At 48.9% G+C, this 26,572-nt stretch overlaps 2 protein-coding genes across 3 annotated transcripts in view; both read right to left on the reverse strand.

The window, feature by feature from the left end:
* Positions 1-10,598: 10,598 nt before the first annotated feature.
* spry1 (sprouty homolog 1, antagonist of FGF signaling (Drosophila)) lies at positions 10,599-14,908 on the reverse strand. The gene is made up of 2 exons (XM_047035202.1): positions 14,332-14,908; positions 10,599-12,633 (listed from the first exon to the last, which is right to left on the reverse strand). Exon 2 carries the CDS (start codon positions 12,576-12,578, stop codon positions 11,514-11,516), a length of 1,065 nt encoding a protein of 354 aa, XP_046891158.1. The 5' UTR covers positions 12,579-12,633; positions 14,332-14,908; the 3' UTR covers positions 10,599-11,513.
* A 1,069-nt stretch (positions 14,909-15,977) lies between these two features.
* Positions 15,978-26,572, reverse strand: part of LOC124477475 (ATPase family protein 2 homolog) — a 37,363-nt gene continuing 26,768 nt past the window's right edge. For both annotated transcript variants that reach the window (XM_047035318.1, XM_047035403.1), the window contains exons 2-3: positions 24,498-24,662; positions 15,978-16,452 (exon numbers count right to left, since the gene is read on the reverse strand). In XM_047035318.1, the coding sequence (XP_046891274.1) occupies positions 16,276-16,452; positions 24,498-24,662 (342 nt within the window). In that variant the 3' untranslated portion in view covers positions 15,978-16,275. The remainder of the gene's footprint in view (positions 16,453-24,497; positions 24,663-26,572) is intronic.

The following is a 26,572-nucleotide window of genomic DNA, read 5'->3' on the forward strand; positions in this document are numbered from 1 at the left end:
AAGAACCTGAACTGTTTTTATTGTTGCTTTACTCTCACTGTTTGTGTGGCTCTTTTTCAGTTGGTCTCAAAATTCATGGTCTTTCATAGTACGTCCCTGCGGTTTTATAACTGTTCTTCTGAAATAATTAATAGGAAAAACGTACTTTTATAATCTGTAAAAGACTGAAAAATGACCATGGCCTACATATGGGCCAATATCCCAGCACCTGTTACACCTGTCAACTAATCACCATTCCTCTTAATTGATTAAATATCATATTGATTAAATACCACACTGATTAGACATTATATTGATTAAAGATAATATTGAGTAGACATATTGATTCAAGATCAAATTGCTCGAATTTGAGTATCATTCTATTGAGTAGCATTCTATTTCTGCAATAGCAATACATCTTAAAAATGCCCCAATTAAAGTTTGATCCGTGTTGATGTAACAGTCAAGGCAGAGTTAGTAACCCCCTGATCAGGTGGAATCCCTGGCAGTCAACCTGGCGTGACCGGCCCCACTCAGCGCCAGGACGCAGCAGCCCTCCTCCACATCAGCCAGGACCATCACCTGGAACATGACACTTAACAACGCACCGAGACAATCCACACGTCCCATCACAATACATACCATAATTATCCTTCTCTTCATACTCGTCTCCCCTGGCAACAGCAATCATCCAGCCAAATAGCTTGAGCTAATTCATTACTCCACAGAGGAAGTTGCCTGTGAGTAATGACACCAATTGCCCTGACCTAAATGCAGTAATAGGATCTCTGAGCACACAGACTAGGAAACGACTGCAATCGAGGCTCTTTCACTTCCTAGCAACCGTGGCGTGGCCGTACAATTTGGGAGGGGGGAATGCTTTACATTACCTGGGCCCTGCGGGCTGAAACACAGCCTAATGAAGGAGAAATTGTAGGAATGAAGCGAATGGGAGGCCACAGCGGGAAGTGGAAGCATGTGTGTCAGATGGGCTCTCGTTTATTTGAGAGAGGGTCGTTTTGAAACAGGCTAGATTAGAGAAGACCGGAATCTACTTCGTCCTCACACAATCAGGAGAGACCGGAGGGAGGGAGGGAGGGAGAGAGAGAGAGAGAGAGAGAGAGAGAGAGAGAGAGAGAGAGAGAGAGAGAGAGAGAGAGAGAGGGAGAGGGAGAGGGAGGGAGGGAGGGAGGGAGGGAGGGAGGGAGGGAGGGAGGGGGAGGGAGGGAGAGAGGGAGGGAGGGAAGGAAGGGGAGGGAGGGAGGTGTCCAATGAGAAGCTGAGAGACTATTCTGTCCCAATAGACAACATGGAACCAGACTTCCACAGAAGTGTCATATATCAACGGCTATTCAAAACACAGCTTAATTTATCAAGACCAAAGCTAACTTGACAGTAGGTTCGTTTTTTATCCTCGCTTTTACAGTTCTCAGTTTACTGTTTTCTTTCAAAACAATTAGCTAGGCTACATGGCTTAGAATAGGATCAATCCATTCCCACACGGCAACTGTAACATCTGTACACCAATGAAAACCTAATCAGAAGCTTTTCATAGCTGAACTGATACAGAAGCTGAATGTCATCCACATCACCCCTCGTTTCATCTTCTCGTTTCATCTCCCAGAAACCCAGTCTGACCCCTCCTCGGTTCACCTGGATGTCCTCTGATTGGTTGGCTGCTAATGAAAGCTTTATGTCCAACGGGCCCACCTGTGGGACGAGGTGGGGATCCAAGCGTTTGATTGGTCAGGAGATAGTGTTATCTGGCTGATCTTCAGTCAGCAGAGACAAGGCCAGACCAGGAGAATGTTCCAGAGCTGGTGAACAGATGTAGCGATGCAACGCACCACACCAGACCCCCTGAGCCCGGAGACAACTTCAAACCACTTCCGTATGTTAGGTGATATAAAGTTTATCAGGTTTTATATAACATTTTCTTATGTCATTATATTATTGTTACTATAGGTTTTGCTATGTTGTTACATGGTAGTTGATGTGACCTTAATGTAAAGTGTTGTTACAATGTTGTTATAGGTAATGCTGTGTAGTTATATGGTAGTTTATTCAACCTTTATTTTTCTAATTAAAATGTGTATATCATTATTAGAAATGTTACTAAATAAGTATTTATAGTTTTGAAAGCTTACATTTTTAGTCATGAGCTTACTCTGCTGATTCAAGTCATAAAAAAAATAGCGACATTAACATTTCAAGGTGTATTTATTTTAAGTCATAGAGCTTTGAGTATTTCCTTCTCCACAACTTGCGAGTGTCTATCTGTCCTGAGTCTCTGAGAAGTGGGTCACCCAGGAGAGAGAGACCCCACTAGGCTGACCTTCTCCACGGCTCCTCAGCGCGTCACCTGAACAATGGCTCTCTCCTTCCTGTTTCACTTCCTGCCCATCTTTCTGCCTGATTTAACAAACTCAATGTCTACAAGCAAACATCCCTCCCTCCCCTCCTCCCCCTCTCTTTCTCACTCCCATCTCTTAGCAAGGCCCCCCCCTCTCCTCCTTTCCTTTGAGGCAGGGGGTAGAGAGTTAGAGGCAGAGGGGTATAGCCTTAGAGGCAGCGGGATGTAGACTTGGAGGTAGGGGGTATAGACATAAAGGCAGGGGGTAAAGCTTTAGAGGCAGGGGGTGTAGCTTTAGAGGCAGGGGGTATAGCTGTAGAGGCAGGGGGTATAATGTCAGAGGCTGGGGATGTAGCTTTAGAGGCAGGGGGATGTAACAAGTCAACAGGCAGATTCCTTCCTGTGGAGATGGAGGGGGGGCAGGTTAGATGTGCACCTGAAGGTGTTCTAAACTGTCAACCCCACCCTCAACCTCCAGGCTCTTCTGACACAACCCGTCATCAGATTAATAGCCCGGGCCCTTCCCTCCTCCGTGACCTCTGACACCAACAGAAATCAGTAAGCGTAATCTGGAAGATTTTCCCTTCAGAGATCTTGACAGTTTGGTTGTCTCTGAGTGACAGGGGCTTCCTCCTGTGGCCTCACGTGACACCTAGGAGGAACGACGCTCCCCCCCCCACAGCCTGAGAAGCCGACACTCACCTGAAGCACTCTGTACTATCATTCACATATCCAAACAATAAATACACACTTTATTTGATGTTATACTTAAGTGTTTGAGAACAGAAAATGGCTTCCAAAATGGCTTTCTTCGTGTCTGTCCATCCACCCTCACCCTGACACCAGTGCCTGAGTGGGAGAGCTTCTTTATCAACCCCAGACTCACCAGGCTGCTCAGGCTCTCGGTGTAAGTGTGCACCTGCATCGCGGCGCGAAGGGGCTTGATGTGGACGGCTATTTTCTCTTCCTCCAGGGAAGGAAAAGCATTAAGGACCCCTTTGTTGTCTGCGCTAGCTACACGCCATAAATATTTAAGTGTGTAAACCGACGCGCCCCCAAAAGGACCACCGCATAACATCTATAATATTCCTGTAAAGTCAAATGGGACGTTTGATTGTGGCAAAACTTGGACTTGTTTAAAAGTCTGTGTCCCTATGACGTCGTAAAGATGAAGCACGTTCAGACAGCTGGTTTCACTTTTTTCTCCTCTTTTCCTCTCTTTCTATTTTCTCCTTTTATCTCTTTCTCTTTCTTTTCCTCCCTTCTTTCACTCCTTTTGTTTCACCAAAGCGCATGTTATCTTAAGTAATGGTGTGAGATTCTAAGGCAAGGATATCTTAGGAGTTTAAACCCCTTCACATATACTCCACAGATGTTCTACAAACGGCACCCCAGAACGTAGAAACACCCGGGCCTGTCGCAAAAAAGCCTTTTTGATGGTTTTTTTTCTTTATGCCATTCTTAGGCCTTCTGGAAACAAACAGGTTGAGGAATGCAGGGTGAATAATGTCCCTTGGTGGTCTCACAACAGTCTTGTATCCTCCCATTTAACACACACACACAAAGTGTGGGGTGTCAATCATTCCGGTTTGCTCTGCCAGCGTGTGACGGAGGCCCGTGATGGACAGGAAGCCCGGTGTGAGAGGGTGTGAGCTGGCTGAGTCAAGCTGGGTTGTGTTATTGGGTCGTACGAGTAATAAGAAGTACAGCAGGGAGAGGCCTCACCGTGGGTCAGGGTTTCCACCGGCAGAATGAGACCGTTTGACAACATGGAAATTCAATCAAGCCACTATCAGAGTTTAAATGTTAGTGTACAGTTCTGTGAGAAAGAACCGATATGGTATAAAATGGAATTATACGCTCAGAGCAGTTTTATAAAGTCTGAGACGGAAAAAAATAGGTTTTGTTGCGTGTTTATGTTTCTTGGTCGAGTACCATTCCTGGTTTCATGGAAAACAGGCATTTTTGCTTATCAACTTTTACTCCCAATGTATAACTTAAAGCGCACGAAACTGAGCAGAACCACCAGGGTTCTCCAAAGCCCTTGAAGAACAAAAGCACAAGAAGATGAAACGTAGGGATCCTATGATCTGGCTCTATAATTCCCAGTCCATTTCTAGAACCCTGTGCTTGAATGTAAGCCCTAAACCAACAACAGATAAGCCTTTTCTGTGTGTCTCCTCTTTGATCTGGGGTCCTGCAGAGCCCAGGGGAAAGAGGGGGGATTCAGGACTTCCTGGTCAGAAGCCCCTGCTCTGGACTGGGGGTGGAAACCCTGGGGGGGGGGGGGGAGAGGGGGAGGAAGAGGAGAGATAGAGAGAGAGAGAGAGAGAGAGAGAGAGAGAGAGAGAGAGAGCGAGAGAGCGAGAGAGGGGTAAAGGGGAGAGAGGTGGGAGAGAGATCCCCCCCGCTCCATCCCCCTGTGGGTGGACTGGAACAGATCTAGCAGCGATCTTTCTACACAAACACCGTGTGCTTCTCAGAAACACCTGGGGCCCCGGGATCCACCCCCGCAGACTGATCCAGCCTGCCTGCAGCGGAGGACGACAGCTAAGCAGTGCCAGGTCAGTTACTCTATAGAGGTAATCAGAGTTGCCTTCCTGTCTTCTCAGCTGTTAACGTGGCTGGCCCGCATTCACAGGCTGACACTGGACACCCAAGGCTTTGTTATGGTTTTATTGTACCATAAGGGAAGGAGACAAACAAGCCAGGAAAGAGAGAGAGAAGAGTGAGGTCTGGTCTTACGCTTCAGGTTTTGTTGTCTATAGCCCGGAGCACACAAGTGCTGTTTGATACAGAAACCGAATAAACCAACCAGGCCAGCCAACCATGTTTTAGTTTGCAACTCGGTCTGGAAAAAAACACAGTGGGGTAAGGTTGGAGATTGGTAGATTAAGGAGAGTTACAGGCTGTCAAGATGGCACTTCTTCTTGTTCGCTAAACACACGCACAGGAAGAACTAAGCTGAGACATCATGCAAGGTGAAATCCCATTCGTTGGAAAACGCAAACGCTGAACATGCAGATGGCCTCTTATCTAAACAGCCATCTGACCTCCTGACAGGGGCCTGGGGGCGGGAGGCCTCTGATCAAAGCCCCGAAGCCGTCCGAAGCGAGGGGCTGCGGACAAGCAGGACGAGGGTGGGTCGATTAAAGCCAACAGGATGTGGATTGTGGACAGAGCAGCGCAGCGGAGCAGCGTGGCTGGTGGAGGGCCTCCTGGTGGAGGCTTGTCGTGTGGGGCGTGTGGGGTGGGTGGGCAAGGCGGTGATGGTGATGGTGGGGAGGGGGCCACTGTGAGGGTCGAAGGGTGAGCAAACCAGCAACCGAGAGGTTAACTATGGCAGGGGGCTTGGCCCCCCCTAAAAAAAAAAAGAAATCCAGCATGACCTCCACCCAACGCCCCCAGCTGAGAAGAGCCGGACAAGACTAAAGCCCCCCATTGTTGTCTCTTACACAGGCTCACCGAGGCCTGGCAGAGAGGGGGGGGGGGGCTGGGGGCTGAGGGGGGGGGGGGGGTGGTGGGGGGGGCTGAGGGGTCAGAGGATGGGGGGGGGGAGCTCAAACACAACTGTGTGATAGGACTTGGGCCTATCTAATCAAGGCCAGGAGGTCACTTCCGAACAACTGGGCAATAAAAGATTACTTCTAGCTGCATAACAGAGAGGCCGTTAGAGAAGGAGGGAGGGTGGAGGGAGGGAGGGAAAGGGGGGGTAGGAGGAGGGGAGGGGGAGAAGAACAAGGGGAAGTGGGGGAGGGGCGCAGGGGGCCTGTCTGTGAGGAGAGGAAGTGAATTGAAAAAAGGCAGCAGACGGGAACCATCTGGCTGCATGCAGAGAGAGAGAGGGCAAGAAGAGGAGGGAGGAGAAGGGGGGAGGAAAGAGAGAACAACCACCCCCCCCCCCACACACCCCTTCCAAAACACACTCACACACACACCCTCTGAAAGGGGCCACTGCCTCCATGGTATGGTTTAAGCCCTTTTATTTTTTGATGTTTTTTGGGGGAGGCATTTTTTTTTCTTGGTTGAGATATCAAGGGTGGAAAAGAATGGAAAGAGGAGGTGGTGTGTGTGTCTGTGTGTGTGTGTGTGTGTCTGTGTGCGTGAGGGGGGTTTGGAGAAAGTTCCAACAGAACTAGGCCTTGGGCTTTTGAGAATAGGAGCCATCTTATCATTATGGACCGTCCTCGAGCAAGACTGTCACACAGAGACGTTAGGATCACTGTGTTTCCTAGAACTCACTAACCCTGGCCTTCATTTAGACAAAAGCAGCAGATATACTGTGTTGTGTCTAAGCAACTGCTTGCATGTATTTCTCCGTTTCTCCATGGATGTAGCTCAGTGGTTAGAGCATTTGGCTGCAGATCAAGGTGTCACCGCTTCGAAAACTAAAAACTACGAAAAAACTATATTTATTAATAATTATGAAATTCCCTTATAATAATCTACTACAACCTACGATCGCTGACCACCTACTGCCTTGAGCAACATTTGTTAAACAAATACTGAGTCTGTCCTATTGATTTCATTAGCTGGTTGAATGCAGCCTCTCCAGTGTTCATCGGTGTGTGAGTACCCACACTGACTGCGCGCTCGTCTGGGAGGAAGTAGTAAGAGCCCTGCTGATGACTCAATCTCATTGATGAAACAAAAGCCATTGATCAAGATTAACGCTCGCCTCAGAAAATAACGCCTGTCCTTTCATTACAAAAGGATCCCTCTGACTGATGGCTAAGGACTGTGTATTGATTCCCTGCTGTGTCAACCACCTATTTAACACCCCCCCCCCCCTCTCATGCCCCCAGTCTCTTCCTCTCCTCCTCCTCCTACACCCCCCCCCCCTCATGCCCCCAGTCTCTTCCTCTCCTCCTCCTCCTACACCCCCCCCCCTCATGCCCCCAGTCTCTTCCTCTCCTCCTCCTCCTACACCCCCCCCCCCCTCATGCCCCCAGTCTCTTCCTCTCCTCCTCCTCCTACACCCCCCCCCCCCCTCATGCCCCCAGTCTCTTCCTCTCCTCCTCCTCCTACACCCCCCCCCCCTCATGCTCCCAGTCTCTTCCTCTTCTCCTCCTCCTACACCCCCCCCCCCCTCATGCCCCCAGTCTCTTCCTCTCCTCCTCCTCCTACACCCCCCCCCCCCCTCCTCACCTCCTTCACCCCCCTGGTCTTTGTCCATAAACCAGCAGACAAAGGCAGGGACAGGATGAGTCTGTGAAGAGGAATGTGCTATCAGATGGCCGTAACACTGCATAGCCACATGGTACTTGAGGGCGGGATGTGTGAAGGTTTAACGCCGGCCTGGTGTGGACGTGGACCCAGGAGCATATGGTCCAGAGAACCCAGTCCACCTGGAACAGGCCCTGACACCTGGGGAAACACACTGAGGGTCTCTCTCTGGGAGGGGAAGCTGGGTTGGTGCTATGGAATTAGCATTGAATGTTACCGTAAAAAGTTTAAACTAAGAAATAAAACTAGAAGATAGTTATAGACTACATTTCTTTCATCACAGATACGTTTAAGTTTATGAGGTTTATTTGAGTGATTTTGAAGTAAAAGTACTGAAATAAAACGTTAAATACCCTAACTCATGATGAAGAGGGGGTGTTGGGACGTCATCCACCCCAGAAATCCACTCTCCCCTTCGGTCTGAACGGCTAGCTCCTCCTGCAGTGTGAGAGCAGTAAGGGAGAGCAGATGAGGGAGACAGCTGAGCCAGGGAGATGACCGGTCTGGGGTACCTCTGTTTATAGAAGAAGCTGTTCCTTCACCAGCTGTCTGAACCACCATAAGACAGTCCTGCTTAAGGACACTATAGGACCGTCCTGGGTAAGGACAGTGTAGGACAGTCCTCGATAAGGAGACTATGCCAGTCCTGCTTAAGGACAGTCCTGGTTCATGACACTATAAGACAGTCCTGATTAAGAACAGTCCTGGTTCAGGACACTATAAGAAAGTCCTGGTTAAGGTCAGTCCTGGTTTAGGACACTATAAGACAGTCCTGGTTAAAGACAGTCCTGGTTCAGAAAACAAGACAGTCCTGGTTAAGGACAGTCCTGATTCAGGACACTAAGACAGTCCTGGTTTAGGATACTATAAGACAGTCCTGGTTCAGGACAGTCCTGGTTCAGGACACTATAAAACAGACCTTGTTAAGGACAGTCCTGGTTCAGGACACTATAAGACTGTCCTGGTTAAGGACAGTCCTGGTTCAGGACACTATGAGACAGTCCTGGTTTAGGATACTATAAGACAGTCCTGGTTCAGGACACTATAAGACAGTCCTGGTTCAGGACACTATAAGACAGTCCTGGTTCAGGACACTATAAGACAGTCCTGGTTTAGGACACTATAAGACAGTCCTGGTTCAGGACACTATAAGACAGTCCTGGTTCAGGACACTATAAGACAGTCCTAGTTCAGGACACTATAAGACAGTCCTGGTTCAGGACACTATAAGACAGTCCTGGTTCAGGACACTATAAGACAGTCCTAGTTCAGGACACTATAAGACAGTCCTGGTTATGGCCAGCCCCAACAGAACGTGTGTTGGAGGTTCCACGGTGACTCACAGGACAGTCATGCGTGTTGAGGCCCTGGCAACCTCCGTCTGTAGGCCGGGACTCCGGGAGCGAGGACCCGCCAAGCCTCACACTCCAAATAGCTCAGCGTGGGCGGGTTCCACTTTCTAAATATACACTAAAACAAGCGTGAGGGGGGCGAGCCGACTCATGACTTCTCCTGCCATGGCGTTACCTAATGCAATCACTCTGAGCAGGGTTTCTATGTTTCCTTCTGCCCGGTGTGGGTAGATACAGGCCTGTGACAGGCACTGGCTCTGCTGGTTCATGGTGTAGGATCCATGAAACAAGGAGGGAAAAAAAAAAAGGTTATGAAAAAAGGAAGTGTTTTCAGAGGCTTTAGGGAAAGACCTGGAAACGGGGGAACGAGACATGTTTTTTTTTTAGGGAAGGCGGGAGGAGGAGGGGGGGCGAATCGGGCAGGAAAATATCAAGTAAACATGGTCTTCCTGTCCTGAGTCCTGGACGTGGTGTTAGCTCTGCTCCCATAAGAGGTATCCGAAGAGAAACCTGAAAAAGAGGCCTCCTATTGTTAGTAATTGTCCAGCAGCCAGGAGAGAAAATGGGGCTCGGATTGCAGCTCTGAAAAGAAACAGGAAATTGATAAATCGCTAATCCACTCCTCACTATTCACAGAGACAAAAGGTACATTCCAACTAAAAAAGAAAGTACATTAAACAAGGGCACATTTGGTAAGGGTGGTTTGTTACTGAAGTGTTCAGAGCAGGCCAAACAAGAGCCTTACCAAACAAACCGCCAAACTTAGATTTGAAACTAGAATCCAGTTGTTCTACGTATAAATGACACTGACAAAACTGAACAACTGACACCGAAAACAAGGTATAACTTCTAAAACTAAACTACTAGCTAACCGTGTTTACTTTAAACAACCAGAGCAGCAGATGCATAACACACTGGCTCACAGTGTAAGGAATAGTAAATCTGTAGTACCTAACCAGAGCCCTGAAGCTAGTCCCAGCTCCAGGTTGATCACTCACCCAGAGTTGTTTCTGCCACTGCCTACAAACTAATCCCCTGTGCTTTAGCAATGTCCCGGTACACTTCCTGGTTGAGGCTGCCCTCCCTGCCTGGCTTTTCTGCCCCGGCCAATCACCTTCCAGAGTGGTGATCTCATCCCCAGGGGTCAGGGGTCAGGGGACGTCCTGGGTGATAAATTCACTGACAAAAGGAGGTCGGGCGGGGGAGGGGCCCCATGGCTGGCTGTAGTTGCCTGTAGTGCTAGAGCCATGCCATAAAAGCCCAGCATTGATAGTGGGTTTACTATCTTTGAACAGGTGGCCCCGGGTAGCTGCAACGATGGCTCCACATTCTCAGACACACATTGGGGGGAGGGGGGGGGGGGGTCAACAAGATGGAAGCCATTTGGGAGTTTGGCACATCCTGAATGAGCAATCTTAAAGCCAAGGAAATTAGCTTGAACATTCATGAATTCATGTTTTGGCTGCAAGCGGTTTCAGCCGACCTCACAAAGTTGACGTTCTAAAATCGTGAATTACACACCCACAACTAAATGAAAGAACATTTTGGTTCAGCAGGTCTAGCTCATGCACTGTTGTCTTGAATTCAAATCGTCAGCCTGAGTTTGTTCTACCTGAGAACAGAGTCGTGTTCCGAGACAGAACCTGTAAACACTGAACCATGGAAAATCAAGACACAAGACGTTGCTTTTTTTCATTAATTAATATATTTTCTGCATTAAAGTTAACATATTTTTTCTTTTGTGCCACCCTTTAATTTTTCAGTAAGTATTGATATTTTGTTATATTCAGACATGAGTAAATTTAAGACTGTCTTTTGCAATAAATATCATAAAATAATAGAGCTTCACATAATAAATATTTTTTTTTACAACAAAGAATGTTTTAACAGACATTTCTTTTAAAAAATAGCCAGAATTCCTCTCATGAATTTGAGCATACAATTTACAAAAACCAAAAAAAAGGTAGGACAAGCCAGAGGAGAGAGTTGAGAATGTTGAGCTGGAACAGGAACCGGAAGAGTCCATCACAACAACCATGACAGGGACAGGCTTTCCTTAACACAACTCACAGGAAACCAAGCCCACCAGGATCTCTGTGTGCTAGCGGTTAGGTGATCCAACAGTCCTGGTTGCCATGCGTACAAGGTAACAGCTACATATCATCTAGAGAGAGAGTCCTTCACAGATCTGGTACGGGGCGGTTCTTACTGGTAGCTTAAAGCCCTGGGGATCCCCTGCTTAGCTGACAGGAACATGCCAGATGTACATGAGTGTTAATATGTAGCTGAACAGGAGACAAAGAAACAGTTAAGGCAAACACTGGTCTGTAAAACATGATCCTGTTGCAAAAGAAACAAAAACGAATGAGTGGTTTTCATCGCTACCCAAGCTCCTCTCAGGACTGCACTGGTGCAGGGGAGGCAGGGGCTTCAAATGTTTGATAAACATCGATAGTGACTATTATTATCAGCATAACCATTATCAGGTCCATATGGAAGAGAAGGTGGTGGTGGTGGAGGAGGTGGGTGGGTTGGGTTGTTTGGGCTCCATGCCCCCGCCCCCCCCCCCCCTCCCCCAGGAACACACGACTAGTCCCCCAGGATCAGGAAGGTTTTCCCTGGGCCTGAGGCGACCAACTCTCCAGTTTGCAGTACACAGTGTTAGAGTTCTTGCATCTGCACCCAGGCCTGTTGACCCGGTCGTAGCAGCCTTGGCAGGCCTTCAGGCAGCCCTTGATGGGCGGGTAGCACAGCAGACAGGGGAAGAGTACCGACATTAATCCCATGCAGAGGAAACGCGAGCAGCAGAGCGAGCGCGACAGCGAGCAGGGCTGGTCGGCGCACGAGTCCCCCTGGTCGTCATTGGAGCAGTGGTAGAAGATGCCCTTCACCAGACACATGCAGGTGCCGTGCTCCAGCGCACTATCCGCGGAGCACAGGCACTGTCCGCTGCAGGCCAGGCAGGAGGGCAGCGTGCGCGGGGCCGTGCAGTCGCCACACTTGCACTTCCCGCAGCGCTCGCAGATGAACTGGTGGCCGTCCGTCCCCACCCCGTCCAGCAAGTCCTGCTTCCCCTTCCCCGAGGGCTTGAGCGGGGCCTCCAGGGGGTGTAGGCCCGGCTGGGGGGGGAGGAGGAGGCCCTTGGGCTGGGGCTGAGTCCTGACTGCCCGCTCGGCTCTGTGGTGGTGCTGGGCGAGGGCCAGGCCGGGCCTGGAGGGCGGGGAGCGAGCCAGGAGGCCCTGCTCGGAGGAGGCGCTGCTGTTACTCCCAGAGCTGGCCGCGCTGCCGGTGCTGGTGGAGCGGCTGAGGCCGGGGGCCCGGGAGCCTCCGTAGGACGGGCCCCCGGACACCAGTAGCACCCCACTGGGATGGTGCAGCGCGGACGGACGGTGGTCGTAGTTGTTGTTGTTGACGTTGACGAGGATCACCTCGTGAGTCCGCTCTTGTTTCTCAGGCCGGGGGGCCATGCGGGGGGCGGGGGGCCGCCGGACCACGGACGGACCCTCGCTGTACTCGTTGTTGGAGCGGATGGCCTTGATCTGGTCCAGGGAGAGGATGGCGGCATGCTGGAGCTCCCGGTCCAGCTCAGCCCTCTGCCGACCCTCCAGGGGAGACTGCTGGATCACCAGTAATGAACGGCCAGGGCCATGTTGACTTTGGAGCTCCATCTGGAGGGATCACCACTTCCGACATTCACCGTGGACTTGGCATGCATCGGAGAACCTGCGGGGGGAGGGGGGAAGAGAGGGCACTGTTAGAGCAGGTCGAGGGATGACTTTCGTAATGAAAGGTTATGTGTTTTTAATCACTATAACCGACATCGTAAATGTTACTTAAAGAAAGCAAACTGGTAACTCTGGTCTCATGAACTGGTAACGCGTTGTGGATATATTCATTATATCCAACAGAAATGATAGGAGTGCATTTAACTAAAGTGACTGGATGCTCAGACAGAAGCAGTTGCCAAAGGATTAAATGCACAAATATCAAATCGGTTAGCTGTGTAGTTACCATACGAAATGTGTTTTGCTATGCAAAAACCTGCTAAATTCTCCAGCACGCGAATAATACTTCTTTTTAAATCCTCAAGCGAATCCCCCCAAAATCCTCACGTGTCTTAAACATCAACTTCCCTCACAATATGACACATTTGAACCCTTGCAGAGAGGCAACCCGGGAAAAGTTGACTATTAACGAGACTTTTTGTACCTTCCTCAATACGCACACATCCAAACTTCAGTAGCCTACAAATACTTCCCCTCCTCATTTACATTTGTATGACTAGTTAACATTCAAATACGCCTCGGCGACGACACGAGGACACGATCCAGGCGGACTAAAGGAGACTAGAATTTGTATTCTATTACGACACCAGAAGCGATTTCAAGGAAATGCTTTAACAATGGGGTAAAAAGCTAAGGTCATGATAAAAAAAACACGATATTCTGACAGTTAACTTCAAACCCGAGGCCAAGAACTTTATAGGCTACGAGAATAGCTGTTTGGCTCAGGCAGAATCATACAAAATGTTAGGGACTTTATATGAACATTAATTTAGGTCGTGCTGCTGCATGTAGAAATTAAACACACTGGACAAACGAATTCTCAAATGCAACTGCTGAAATCACGCAATTAAAACAAATGCAGTTTAATATACACGCACATACTACCACTTGCTTTATAAGATAGTAGGCAACCTGTTTATAAACAGGCCTATGCAACTCTCTGCTTCGAAAGCCCAAGCTTGGCCACTTTGGGTCGTCCGTCGGCCACAAACTAGGTTTCCTGCCGACATCAAACGGGAGCTTTTACTGCGCGTCAAAAGGGACTTGAATATGCATTTTTCTGAAATCTAAGTTAATGTCTTTAATTATAGGGGCGATTCGTTTTTTTTTGGAACGCAAAAAAAAGAAGAAGCGGAGGTCCATGTGATGGACCCCAGAGTGTGCTAGGATATCAATTGTAAGATCTGAGGTCGGATGAATCGTATTAGCTGGGAAAACTTGTGAATGAAAACAACCGCCGTGGGGGAGGGGTGTTTGTTAGTTGCGCGTGAAAGTATTCCCTGACAAATCAACCCCCCCCCCGGTTCTATTCCGAGGGACGACTAGCCTCCGGTATGGCAGACAGCGTAGGATCCGGACGCAAACATCATAAAAGATATTGCCAACTCGCGATCAATGTAAGCACCAGATGCGATTCACGAGGCCACCTATCTCGACACAAAGTCACCAGTTCATTTCGTGCAAATTATGCCAAAACATGTACAGACTCGGGAGTTTTAAACCTGGGAGTATTTAAGGCTACTTTTGTCCAAGCTATATTAGTTAAATGCAAATGTTTTTCTAAGCAAGTGAATAATTTCGAAACCAAAGACATGATTATAGCAGACGTTTTAAAAACATTGAGGGAAATACGCACCTAAATGCAACCATCCATAACGTCGAATCCATCAACCATTATACCAGAACTCCATCCAAGAAAATTGTCCAGACTAACTTAAAAGCAGATAACGTTCATAATGCACAATGTTAATTCCAAAAAATGTGAGGATTTATCTTCTTTCCGTTAATCCTTTTAGGCTAAATGTTGATGTTTTAAACGCGCAGTTACATCAATCTGTTCCAGAAACAGTAAATCCACGATAGAGGCTAGATGTAAGACAGTGTTAGAGTTGCGCACTTGAGGCCGATTTTTAGTCAAGAAACCCAGGTTAGTCCGGTAGCGGAATAGCGATCGTGATTAAAATGACTTCAGTTTCTTTGTGCAAACAAATTCGAAATGCTGACAAATACTGATATATCCAAGAGTCTCCCTTCTCGTATCGAAGGCGCGAGTTATGTCGTGTTGTCTAACACTCAAAGCAAACCCTTGTCTCGGTTGTGCTCTCTCCAAAGCTGCAGCACTGTCTAACACTGAATGAATGGGAATGTAGGGCTCAGTGTTTGCTCGACAAGCCAACTGCCATTGGCCATTCAGTCCACTGAAAAAGGATACATCGCATCCGCTCTTAATTCATTGGGCAGATGTGGAAGGCCGGGCGACAGAGATGTGTGCAGTAGTTAAGGTGGAACGCTCCACAAAAAGCCTACCAGAGGGAAAACTCATTTCCGCTCCTGTGGTTAACAAACACAAAATCTCTCAGCCTTCAGATAAGACTGAGAGCTAACACAGACGTAGATCTACGAGTTTGACCCGTTACGCCAAACCACGTTTCCATGAAACTCAAGAGTAGCCTTTTGTTCTAGCATAAAATGTCTTCAGATTAAACGATGATGCTATGTATTGCTGCAATGCATGTTAAAATCTAGATGTATGCAGATGAACTAGTGAAATAATGTGTTAGACGGCAGAGGATAGACAACAGGGAGCTTTTCTGATTTCACTGTGCACATGTAACTTCAGAACGACCTTAAGAAAAAGGCACCCCGCGAGCGAGGGGAAAGAGTCCCCCCCCACCCCCCGTTCTTGACTGTCTGGTTTGATTGGTGTCGCGGATGCGCTACATCCGGATCCATGAGAAAAGGAAGTTCAATACAAAGTCAATTTATCCCTTTCAAATGGAAAAATCAATAGATGAATGACCCCAATGTCACATCGGGCCAACAGAGTCGTCAAAAAAAACGAGTACAGTTAAGGAACTGATAAACCGCATCCGTATTGCTCTGCGATGTTTTGCCTCGACATAAAAAGGGCAGTTTACTGAAATGGATGATAAAGCTAGTCCTCCCTGTGAAAGCATGCCGCCTAGAAACTCTTCCAAGGTCAGAAGTGTGATCGGAAATCTAACAATTAAAACGATTAAACAGATTTTTCAACGTCGCAATCAATATATTCTAGCCATGCCTGTTATTCTCTGTTGAATGCAATATATTTATACACGCGAGGAAACGTTTAATTCTAAAGATAAATAGGCTACAGCCCATTTTGCGCTGCTTTTTTATAGTCCAATTATTGTCATTAAATAATTACAGTGGAATTAAAAAAGCGTCAGTAGTTAGTGTATCTCGGATACATTTTTAGTCATTAATCTATACTACAACAAAAGATGAATAAAACACATTAAATAACATATTTACTACATTATTTATTACATTATCAAATCCTCATATCTACGAAATGCACAACATGGGCAGATCAGATTCCAAACCCCCCATCAGTCCAAAAAATTATAATATCTAAATTGATAATCAAAAGTTAAATATACTAAACACTGACAGAGTAGCCTTAGAAAGCAACAAAGGAGAAGAATCTCCTTCCTATCACAACAGTCCCATTCCTTGGCTGGTGTCCACAGTAACACAGAGACACATCTCCGCTCCGTCCTGAACGCTCCCTGCAGGTCGGCCTTCTTCCCCAGGGACATCAGAAGAGACGCAGGCCTCGCTGCTGCTGGTAGTTGACGTACGACTGGATGAGAGCGTCTGGGACCCTGGGCGTGACGGCCTGCAGAGCTCTGTGGAAGTGTCCGGCCACGATGCTCTGAGCTGTGATGTCCTCCTGCAGAGCCTGGAGAGCTGCCTCCCTGCACACTGCTGTTATCTGGGACAGGAAACACACAACGAGGCGGTCAGACACGCTGGACACAAGGCAGCGTGCCAAGCCTGAGAGGGTTCTTACTGTGTGGTCGTGAGTATGCCCAGTTCAAAAAGGAACACGGTTACCATGACACAGTGAACTGTCAAATGTTATTGAAGTTTTATATTTGTTGTTTTCATGGTTAACATTTGAGATTATCCAACACTTTGGATACGTTAAACGTGACGATAAAGATTGTGAGTTTGACCTCATCAAAAAAAAAAAAAAAGGACGAATTTGAATTAATAATTTCCTGGACTGCATTGCCATGTCTACACTCTGGTCGAGTCATTTGCTGAGTTTACATTCTTGGCATAATTCAAGTAGTGCCCAAGCTCAACTGCAATATCACTCCCTAGTACTCCTGACCAACAAACCCTGATCCTCCAGAACCAGACCTATACACACACACACACACACACATACGCGCACACACGCACACACACACCTGGGTTCTGGAGGGTCGGGGGCCAAATGAGAACTAGCGCCTCTCATCACAGCAAAATACTGTTACCTGCAACGGCTGCAAATGCTCTGAATGTATTTCAGACTGGTTGAAGGGAGTCACATGGATGGTGAGCTCACACATTCCCTTGGTGAACTCCCCCGCTCTCAGACAGGCATAGCACAGACCAACCCTAACCCTGCAATTAGCTTGCCTCGACACACAACCTTCTGACTATAGGTACTGCTATGTGGTTAGTGTAATGTAATGTACAGTGTTTGGCTGACTAGCAGAAACCGTCAAGCAGAGGAGAGAAGTGGGAGGTCAGTTCCTGTTGAGCTCATCGCGCGACGGAGGCTACCGACAAAATGGCCGACCTGAGACAAGTCTAGTCGGTCAGAGTTTGTGAGCATGTGAGACATGCAGAGGTTTTGAATGACGAAGTTGGTAATATTTGGGAGTATTGTATTAATATATGTATTGGTATAATCTTTCAAAGGTTTGCAAGTTAGCTTCGTACTCTCTCTGGTTTCCTCCCTCTCCCTCCTTCTCTCGCTGTCTCGAGTCTTCCTCTCTGCCCTGTAAGTTTTTTCACAGTCAACCAGAGGAGAGAAAACTGATATCCCACTTAGGCAGGCCTTTCCAGTTCCGGCAAGGATGGCAACGTAATTCCTCTGACCCGAGGGCTGAGCAGAGTAAAAACAATGAGGACAACTGTGTCTTTCATGTCAATCTGTGGTTTGATCCTGAAGGGACGAGCTGAAGAAGAGAACGGGGAGGGTGAGGTGTGCGGGCGGGCGAGCGAGCTACGTAGCCATGGCAGGTGTTGCACAGATGTCAGGACATCATATTCAGCTTTGTGTTCGACCAACTGAACAACATGATTCAGACAGAAAACACAAACTCTGGCTGATGTTTCTGAGGTTTTTGCGTCACTCAGATTATTAAATATGCATTTAATTATGTTTCCATGTATCATGTATGCAAACAAATACAATCATTGTGGATTTTGTTAACTTTTTCCCTGGACAGCAGGGACATGGGCCTCAATCCTATGACTCAACTGCAAATGATTTCGTTGTTTACTCCTCTACCCCCCACCCAGTCTCACACACACACACGCATGCACACACACCACACACACACACACCACACACATCACACACACAGCCTCATTCATATCTCCTTCTTTATGAGGGCAGTGAGGTGAGAACCCTCCAGTGTTTTCGGTGCATGTTTGCCTTTGTGGCTTTCTGGAATAGCACACGGTAAACAGGCCGAGCAAAACAGCCCGTTTGTTTGTAAACGTGGAGGCATGTGCAGCCTGGAGCCAACGAACAGCCCCCCCTGAAGCGGGCCCCTCGCAGGAAACTGCAGACGCACAGAAACCAAGGGGGCCAAGCTTGTGGCAGGCCGCCTAAGTTATGGATCGAGGTTTTATTGCAATGCAGACCTTATTTTTCATTCCCTTCATAAATTATGTCAGCAATCACTTAAATATACGGAGGGGCTGGAGGGCCGGGCGGGTGATGTGGCTTGTGTGGGGACCTGGCGGGCGGCAGCCGTCGTGAAGTGGGAACGAAAATGGCGCGCCGAAATTGGGAGGTATTTCACCATGTGGCAAGGGACGGATTTAAACACGTCTAATTCATTAAACGCAAAAGAAAATAAAGTATAAGTGTTTGAGTGACAAATTACCACAAGGTTACCAAGGTAACTTGAAACCTTGCAGAACACATAGTGGTCGTTTTTCGCACCTCAAAAATAGTTTCGCGGCATCTCATGCAACGTGAATAACTTGCACACTTTTTCGATAGACCCATCATAGAGCTCAACTCGAGTAATAATGATGTTTTGATTTAGCAGACAAGCTACACCCAAGTCCAGCTATGGAGGGATCCTACACAATCCTTCTGCCAGTCAAACGACCACAGTGAGCTGTTCCGGGAGCAGTTTGGACCGCAGTGATTCAGGCAGGACGCAGGAGAGGACGCTGCCGTCTCCTCCTGCTCCGACCACACGCTTGTTTCCACTCACTCCTCGCTGCTTTTATCTGCACTGCCCAACCCCGGACCAATGAGCTCTGACACACACACACACACACACACGCACAGAAGCACACACGCATGCACGCACAATTTGAAGAAATGATTGTGCAGGCCACTGAGCGTCTGTCATCATATTTCCCCGACGTTAAGAAGCGAGGGTAGGGTGCAGTCAGTGGAACACCATAATGATACGTTCCTGCAGGTCGCTAGTCACATTGAGGTCAGTTCTTTGTTGGTTCTTTCATTGGAAGGGGCAGGCAGAGTCATTAGGGAAACGGAGGGACCAGGAAGGCCTGTCCTCCACAGTGGCCCCTGGTGCAGCACAGAAGATCTTGGCAGAGAGGTTGTTTAACAGGGGATGACATCAGTGTTTTCCCCAGAGCTGGAGGCAGGTTCATTAGCCGGCTACACCAGCCTGGCTAGGCTACAACAGTAGCCTGGGTAGGCTACAACAGTAGCCTGGCTAGGCTACATCTGCCCTGGCTAAGCTACTACATCAGCCATGACCCTGACCCTAACCCAGGCCTGCTCTCTGGCACACATGAAGCCAGACGCGAGTGTGTGCTATCTCTCAAACACACACCGATATACTTTTTCATTGCAGCATGTTGCACAAATGCGCAAGCCTGCGCATTCACAAACACACACTGCACAAACTCTCACATTTGTATACTCAAACATACTCTTACTAACACACACACTTAGACCAACATGCACAGGTATACATGCAAACACACCACATAAACACACAGACTGACAACAAACACACACACACTGACAACAAACACACTCTCTCTATGCCTGCGGCCTCTTATAATCAGGCTGTGTTCCAGCTTTAGTGATGATATTGGCTCGTAGCACGGCTCTTAAGCTAACGCCAAAATATTGACTGCATCCTCCTGCCCCGCCCCCCCCCCCCCCCCCCCCCCCCCCCCCCCCCACCCTCCAGGAGAGAGCCACACTGCATCCAATTTTCAGAGAGGAAATTAAATAATATACAAATCAAACGGCATGGGGCCAGGGCCCCGGACAGAAATAAAAACGTTTCATCCTTGAAAAAAAAAGGCAAAGAGGAAGTGTCTACAGTGACAGGATGCTGCCAAGTACAACAAGGCCAGACCACAGTCCCATGTGAAACCTCTTTAAGATTACAAGGCAAGAGGGGGCGGCTGGTTAAAGGGGGGTGACGGGGGGGGTGCAGAATGGAAACATGGCACACAACCATAAAAAGAGAGTCTGAGGAGTGAAGGTGGAGGTTCTTGGCAGGGAATCTGCCGGAGGAATTCAGATTCCATAGAAAACACGGTTGATTTACTTGGTTGTTGCTTGCTGGTTCTCTGCAGTGTGGGGCAAAGGCAGGTTGAAGAAGCCGGCAGGAACCATCTTTGGACAGAAACTACACTTCCCTTTGAAGCTCGGTTTTTTTCGGTGCATGGAGGTATCTACCTACCCAGAACCTCCTCCATTACATACTACAGTTTATTCATTTTAGCAGACGCTTTTATCAAAAGCAACATGCAAGTAATGCATTTAGAAAGTACAGCAGAAGATCAATGATCAGAAGTGCATATGTAGTTGATAATAACAGTATGTCCAGAGACAAGGAATGGTCTGCAGTGTAACCACTAACAGTGCAAAGTCACCTCTCACCCAGGAGGCATGTTGCAGCAACATCTCAGGCTGGGGACAGAGGCTGGGGAGAGGATAGAGAGAGGCTGGGGAAAGAAGCTGGGGAGAGGATAGAGAGAGGCTGGGGAGAGGGGAGAGGGAGGCTGGGGAGAGGGGAGAGGGAGGCTGGGGAGAGGGGAGGAGGAGGCTGGGGAGAGGGGAGGAGGAGGCTGAGGAGAGGGGAGGAGGAAGCTGGGGAGAGGGGAGGAGGAGGCTGAGAAGAGGGAGGCATTTGGGGTAAGATAGCACCTGCATGAAGGCATGAGCCCTGCAGTGCTGTGTTGGGGGGGAAACAGGGCCTGGCTTTTAAGGGCATATTTGTCCTTGCCCGTTAATCAGCGGAATGAAAGCGGCACATTCTCTCCGGCTCTGGGAAGGAGGGATGGCATGTTTAGTAAACAAGCGTACACTGCTGTGGGGGGGGAGTGGAGCCGACACAGCGCTGCTCTGATCTGGCCCCTGTCTGTTTGCCCTTCACGTGTGTGTGTGTGTCGGGGGGGTATGAGTGTGTGTTGTCTGCGTGTAGGTTGTGTGTACATGTGGGTTGTATGTATGCACGTGTAAATGTGTGTGGACGTGAGTTTCTCTCCATCTTTATGTTTTGGGGACAGTTCCCACTCAGTGGAAGAGCCTCTGACTGCAGAACAAGAGGCTTCAGGTTCCCTCTCTACGGGTTGCTTTGGATAACAGCGTTCTCTGCGGGAACATGTTATATTTAGTTTCATATTGGATGTGGTTTAGGCTAGGAATAGTCCTTGGCTATGTACGCGTCATCCTAAGTACAGCAAGACTAAACACAAACACAAGACATTGTGAGCGAGACAGCACACAGTCATATTATGCCTACACTGAAGGTTGAAGGCCAGTCACAACTAATGCCCGGTCACAGTAAGACTACACAAGCTGCAACTGTTCTCAGGACCGAGGTCAATTCAACACAAACACCCACTGTCAGACAAAACACCCATACACATTCCCTCCACTCCAATTTTGGGTCACATTCTGACGCCACTGCGTCGTGAAGCTGCTGTGGACAGTCTTTTGAAACGTAAGGACTGAACTTTTCTCACCTTTTGACGTAAGAACCGTTGCAGCCAAATGCAAAATTTACAGAATCGAATACCTTCAATGCGATTAATATGCAAAGTAGGACCTGCACTGAATCGCTAGTTTGAACGCTACTTAGGAGTCCTGTATAGGCTACGAATGCAAATGGCATGAGGGCGAGTTGGAATCGCAGACTGGTCCATTTCGCTGACATCTGTGACAAAACAGCGTTTTTAATAGTTCACACATTGCGATTGTCGCTCACGGGAGCGAGCTCCGGGCTTTTGTCGGCGATCTCCACAAACTGTCGGCGAGTGAAAATCGGGCTTAAAATCGTGAAGTGGGAATTCGGCATTAGGTAACATCTTCTGAACTGAAGTTAACGCAGGTTACAGCTAGGCTTCAAACGTAGGCTGGCATTACTCAGATAACCTCTCCAGTACAGTAGCTAACGCTAGCTTGAACACTACTTAAAACAACACCTCCTATATGGAAGCTAACGCTAGACTGAACGCTACTTAACGTAACATCTCCGCTACTGAAGCTACGCAGGCTAGCGTTAAATCTTCAAACGCAGGCTAGCTTGAACTCAACTTAGAAAACACCTCATGTAGCGAAGCTAACGCTAGCTGGCAGGGCCTCAGATCGGAACTGTGGCTGCAGGGAGAGGTACTGTAGGCCTCTCTGAGCAGAGTCATAAACCTCAAGGTTCCTGTCAGGGCTTGATCCCAAGGTAAGAAGAGTAGATGAGCGCCTTCCCATGTTGGTGACAACACAAGGCAATTACGGCATCAAATGTTGCTTCTGTGGAGAGGAGATGGATGGGGAGGGGGCGGGGGGCAGTAGCAGTTAAGGTGTGTGTGGGTGGGGGGGCGGGGGGGGGGGTGGAAACCAGATGTCACTCTGAGCAGGTATCCTGTGAGGAGGGGGGTGGGGGGAGGAAGAGGTGATTTCAACAAGCGACTACACCTCCCCAGCAGTCTCAGTTCCCAGGAATGTAATTAAAGTCAGTGCTTCAGGTAGACAGACCGCCGTGACTGAGGCGTCACCTGAGCCCCCGACCTCCGACCCCCGCTTGTCTCCCTGCCTTCCTGTCTGACTACCTTTCTCTCCGTTGCCTGCCTGTCTTTCTGTGTCTGTGTGCCTGTCTGCCTGCATGCCCATGTGTCTGTCTGTCTGTCTGTCTGTCCAGATAGACCACCTCTGCCCACCCCGACAGGGAAGGTAAGAGCAGGTACTCAGGGACAGACAGACTGGAGTCCTGCCAACTGTGTTTACAGACATGCAGTTCATCCTGGGGCCCTTCAGGTGACTGGATATGGAGATGGGAAGAGAGAGAGAGACAGACTAAGTGAGAGACAGAGAGACAGAGTGTGTGAGAGAGACAGAGAAAATGCAATTGGACTCTGGTGAGTGGTCTCCAATTCCAATAAGAGCATCGATTGGTGATTTACGAGGTTCCTTATCAAGCTTACTCCCTGGAAACAAGGAATCCATACACCACCTTCAGCCCGCACAACAAGACCCCTCTCCACCCTCTCACCCCCAGCCCTGCTACCGGTTAACCAGAGACAGTGAAAGCATGCTACTCCAGGGTGTCAGTAGTGTTTCAACACCCAGATGAGGAACACCTGATATCCCTACTTCGGCTTCCTGTGCATACCTCCCTTCAGGGTCATTCCACCAAGAAAGGACCTTTTACATTTTGAAAAGTTACATTTGTTTTTCTATTCTATGTTAAACTTTCAGAAAAAGGTATTGTGTCATTTCAGGATGTTAAATGAGTTTAAGAGCAACTTATTTATGTGTATGCAACGTCAACCCTGTTAGACACTTACATGATAGTTTGAAAAGGATTTAAATACAGGTGTTTCCATAGCGAAGCTGCTTCTAGATGGGGGGGGGGGGGGGGGGGGGGGGGGGCAGGTTGTACATGAAAGGGGTAAGATTGACTGGGTGGCAGTTGGACTGGGTGGGAGAGGGGTGTATATTTGAAGGATATTACTCCTATGTGTTTGTGCGTTGATTCATCTCCTAATAAGGGCATGTGGACATGCATGTTTTTGATCAGTTCCCCCAGAGGTAAATCTGTAGCTCAACAATGTGTGTGTGTGCGCGATTGTTTATGCATGACTGTGCTTTGTGTGTGCACGTGCATCTGTACGTGCTTTGTGCATGTGTGTATATGAGCTAGCGTGCGTGTACGTATGCTAAAGCTTGTGTGTGATGACATTGAAGAAGGGATGTGGTTTGTGATGGGACACGATTCCCTTTCAGTCCAGACTAAAGCTGTTGAAATGGATGTGCTGCAGCTCTACTGTGGGATTGCATGTCAGGGCTGTGTCTGGGCTGTGTCTGGGCTGTGTCTGGGCTGTGTCTGGGCTGTGTCTGGGCTGTGTCTGGGCTGTGTCTGGGCTGTGTCTGGGCTGTGTCTGGGCATGTGCAGAAGCCCATTTAAATATAACAGTCCGGTGGACAATAACTGGGTTTTTTTTCTTCCCTTGTTCAATTCAAAAGGTCCTTCCAAAGCCAAATCCAACTGCTTTTTCCTGAATAGAGATGTGGGCTCGCTGGAGCAGATTCACAAGGGTGGCGTTCCTGTCAGGGCAAGGTGACTCACACAGGACGGAGTGGTGTTTGTGCTCTGGTTTCAGGTCCACTGTGAGGCAGCGCCTTGCTGCAGCCCAGACACAATAGAGCCTACACGGCAGGCAAACAACATCCCAACCACAATGCCTGGTTTCCTGTAACGGTTAAAGGCGATGCGTCTGGTAAACACAGGCCGCTCCGTGTGACCTCACCTCGGCTCCTGAGTACTTGTCCGTCCGGGTCACCAGCTGGTCCAGGCTCACATCCGGGCCCACGGGCATGGTGCGGAACTGCAGAGAGAAGATCTCCCGGCGCGTGGCGGCGTCAGGGAGGGGCACGTACACAATCCTGTCCAGACGGCCGGGTCGCATCAGAGCCTGGGAGACAGAGGTCAGAGGTCAGAACCTAGTAGACTCAGTGCCTGAACCTAGCCGAACCTACCCTCAGAACCATAACGTAGCTGTGGAACATGACCGTACCCTCAGAACCGGAACGTAGCTGTGGAACATGACTCTAGACGCAGAACCAGAACGTAGCTGTAGAACATGACCCTACCCTCAGAACCAGAACGTGGCTGTGGAACATGACCGTACCCTCAGAACCGGAACGTAGCTGTGGAACATGACCGTAGACACAGAAGCACAGCTGAGCTTTCATCAGAGCAGAGTCTGAATGATGCCTCACACAGACTGGTGTGACAGGAAGTGTACTGCACACACTGCTTCCTGTCAGCCATTCCAGCTACTCTACATGCCATATCTCGGTGACCTTTGACCCCCCTCGCTGGTGCACCAGACGCCTGCGTCTCTGATGTGACAGAGACAGACGACAGCGCTGTCCGTCCTGTATGATGATCTCTGAAGGGTAGTTAGAGCAGATAAAACGCCTTTGAACTGTGTTTACGTCCCTGTCACATCCCTCCCAAAAGCCTGTGGACAGACCGAGGCCTTTCAAGCCCAGAAACTTCCTTCCCTTATGCGTGTATATATATATACATAATTTTATATATTTTTTATCTGTCTGCGCTTTGCAATGTGGAACGTTTGAGAAGGGGAAAACATCAGCAAACACAGGTACTGTGTCTTTCCTTGGGTAACCACAACACAGCGCTCACTAACAAAGGGAACACTTTCTTTTCTTCCCTGTGATTCCTCCAGCGCGGGCTCTGCCAGGGAGGGGCCAGGTGAGGAGCCAACAGGACCCAGAAACAACAAAGCGACCGAGTTCACCTGGGGGAGGATCTTTAAAGAGGATCTTTATGAATGAGATCTTTATCAGTATCAATTCCTTAATTGTATTCGTCGAGCAGACGCTTTTATCCAAAGTGACGGAGAAATAACGAAGAAAATACAGCAGAAAATCAAGGATCGGGAAGGGTAAAGGTCGGACAGCAACAGTGTTTTGGGAGTCAAGGAACAGGTTTCCCAGGCAAACAGCAGCAGTCGTACCTCAACTACAGTGCAACACTAACAAGTCAACGGCCGTATCACACAGCACCAAGCTGCAAAACGGCGCCATGTCTGAAGTGCAACATCAAACGCTGGGATCTTCGGACCCCAGGGCTGCGAAGGAAAATCCTAAAGATGCTGGCAGCCGGATCGTACACTCGATGACACGTCTGGGACTAAAATACTGGAGTTGACCCTTCTCTGGCATGGCTCTTCTCACGAGGGGGGGAGGGAGGGAGGGAGGGGGGGAGGGAGAGAGGGAGGGGGGGAGGGAGGGGAGAGAGGGAGGGAGGGAGGGAGGGAGGGGGGGAGGGAGGGGAGAGAGGGAGGGAGGGGGGGAGGGGAGAGAGGGTTGTTTGTCACCGCAGGCCCAGCCAGCTCCGCTCCGCTGTGGACGTGCCAGGGACACTTCCTCTGCGGTTCTCCCTGGAAGAATGTGGCGGCCGCACGCAAACCTGCCGACCTCGATTACGCACGCACACACTCACACGCCTGCACACACACACACGTGCACACATACACGCCTGCACACACACCCTCGCCTGCAGACACACACACACGTGAACACACATGCACACACAGCCTACATAGTTTCAGAAAAACAATACTGAGGGGAAGACACTGAACACTGACTTTAGATACAATATGTAACACCCCATTATGGGAACCTTCCTTGCATGCAAAAAGCTGGATCCTCTATGCAAAGCTGCTGTTTCACTCGTCCGTGTGTGCACTCGTCCAGCCTCCAGTCTCACAGACGACAGTCTCAGCTCCCAGACTGCTCAACTCGTCTGACTGCCCCGGAGGCAGAGAAAGAGCTGTTTTTTCTTTCTTTCTCT

Source organism: Hypomesus transpacificus, chromosome 1 (assembly GCF_021917145.1).
Source record: "Hypomesus transpacificus isolate Combined female chromosome 1, fHypTra1, whole genome shotgun sequence".
In the NCBI taxonomy this organism is placed as follows: domain Eukaryota; kingdom Metazoa; phylum Chordata; class Actinopteri; order Osmeriformes; family Osmeridae; genus Hypomesus; species Hypomesus transpacificus.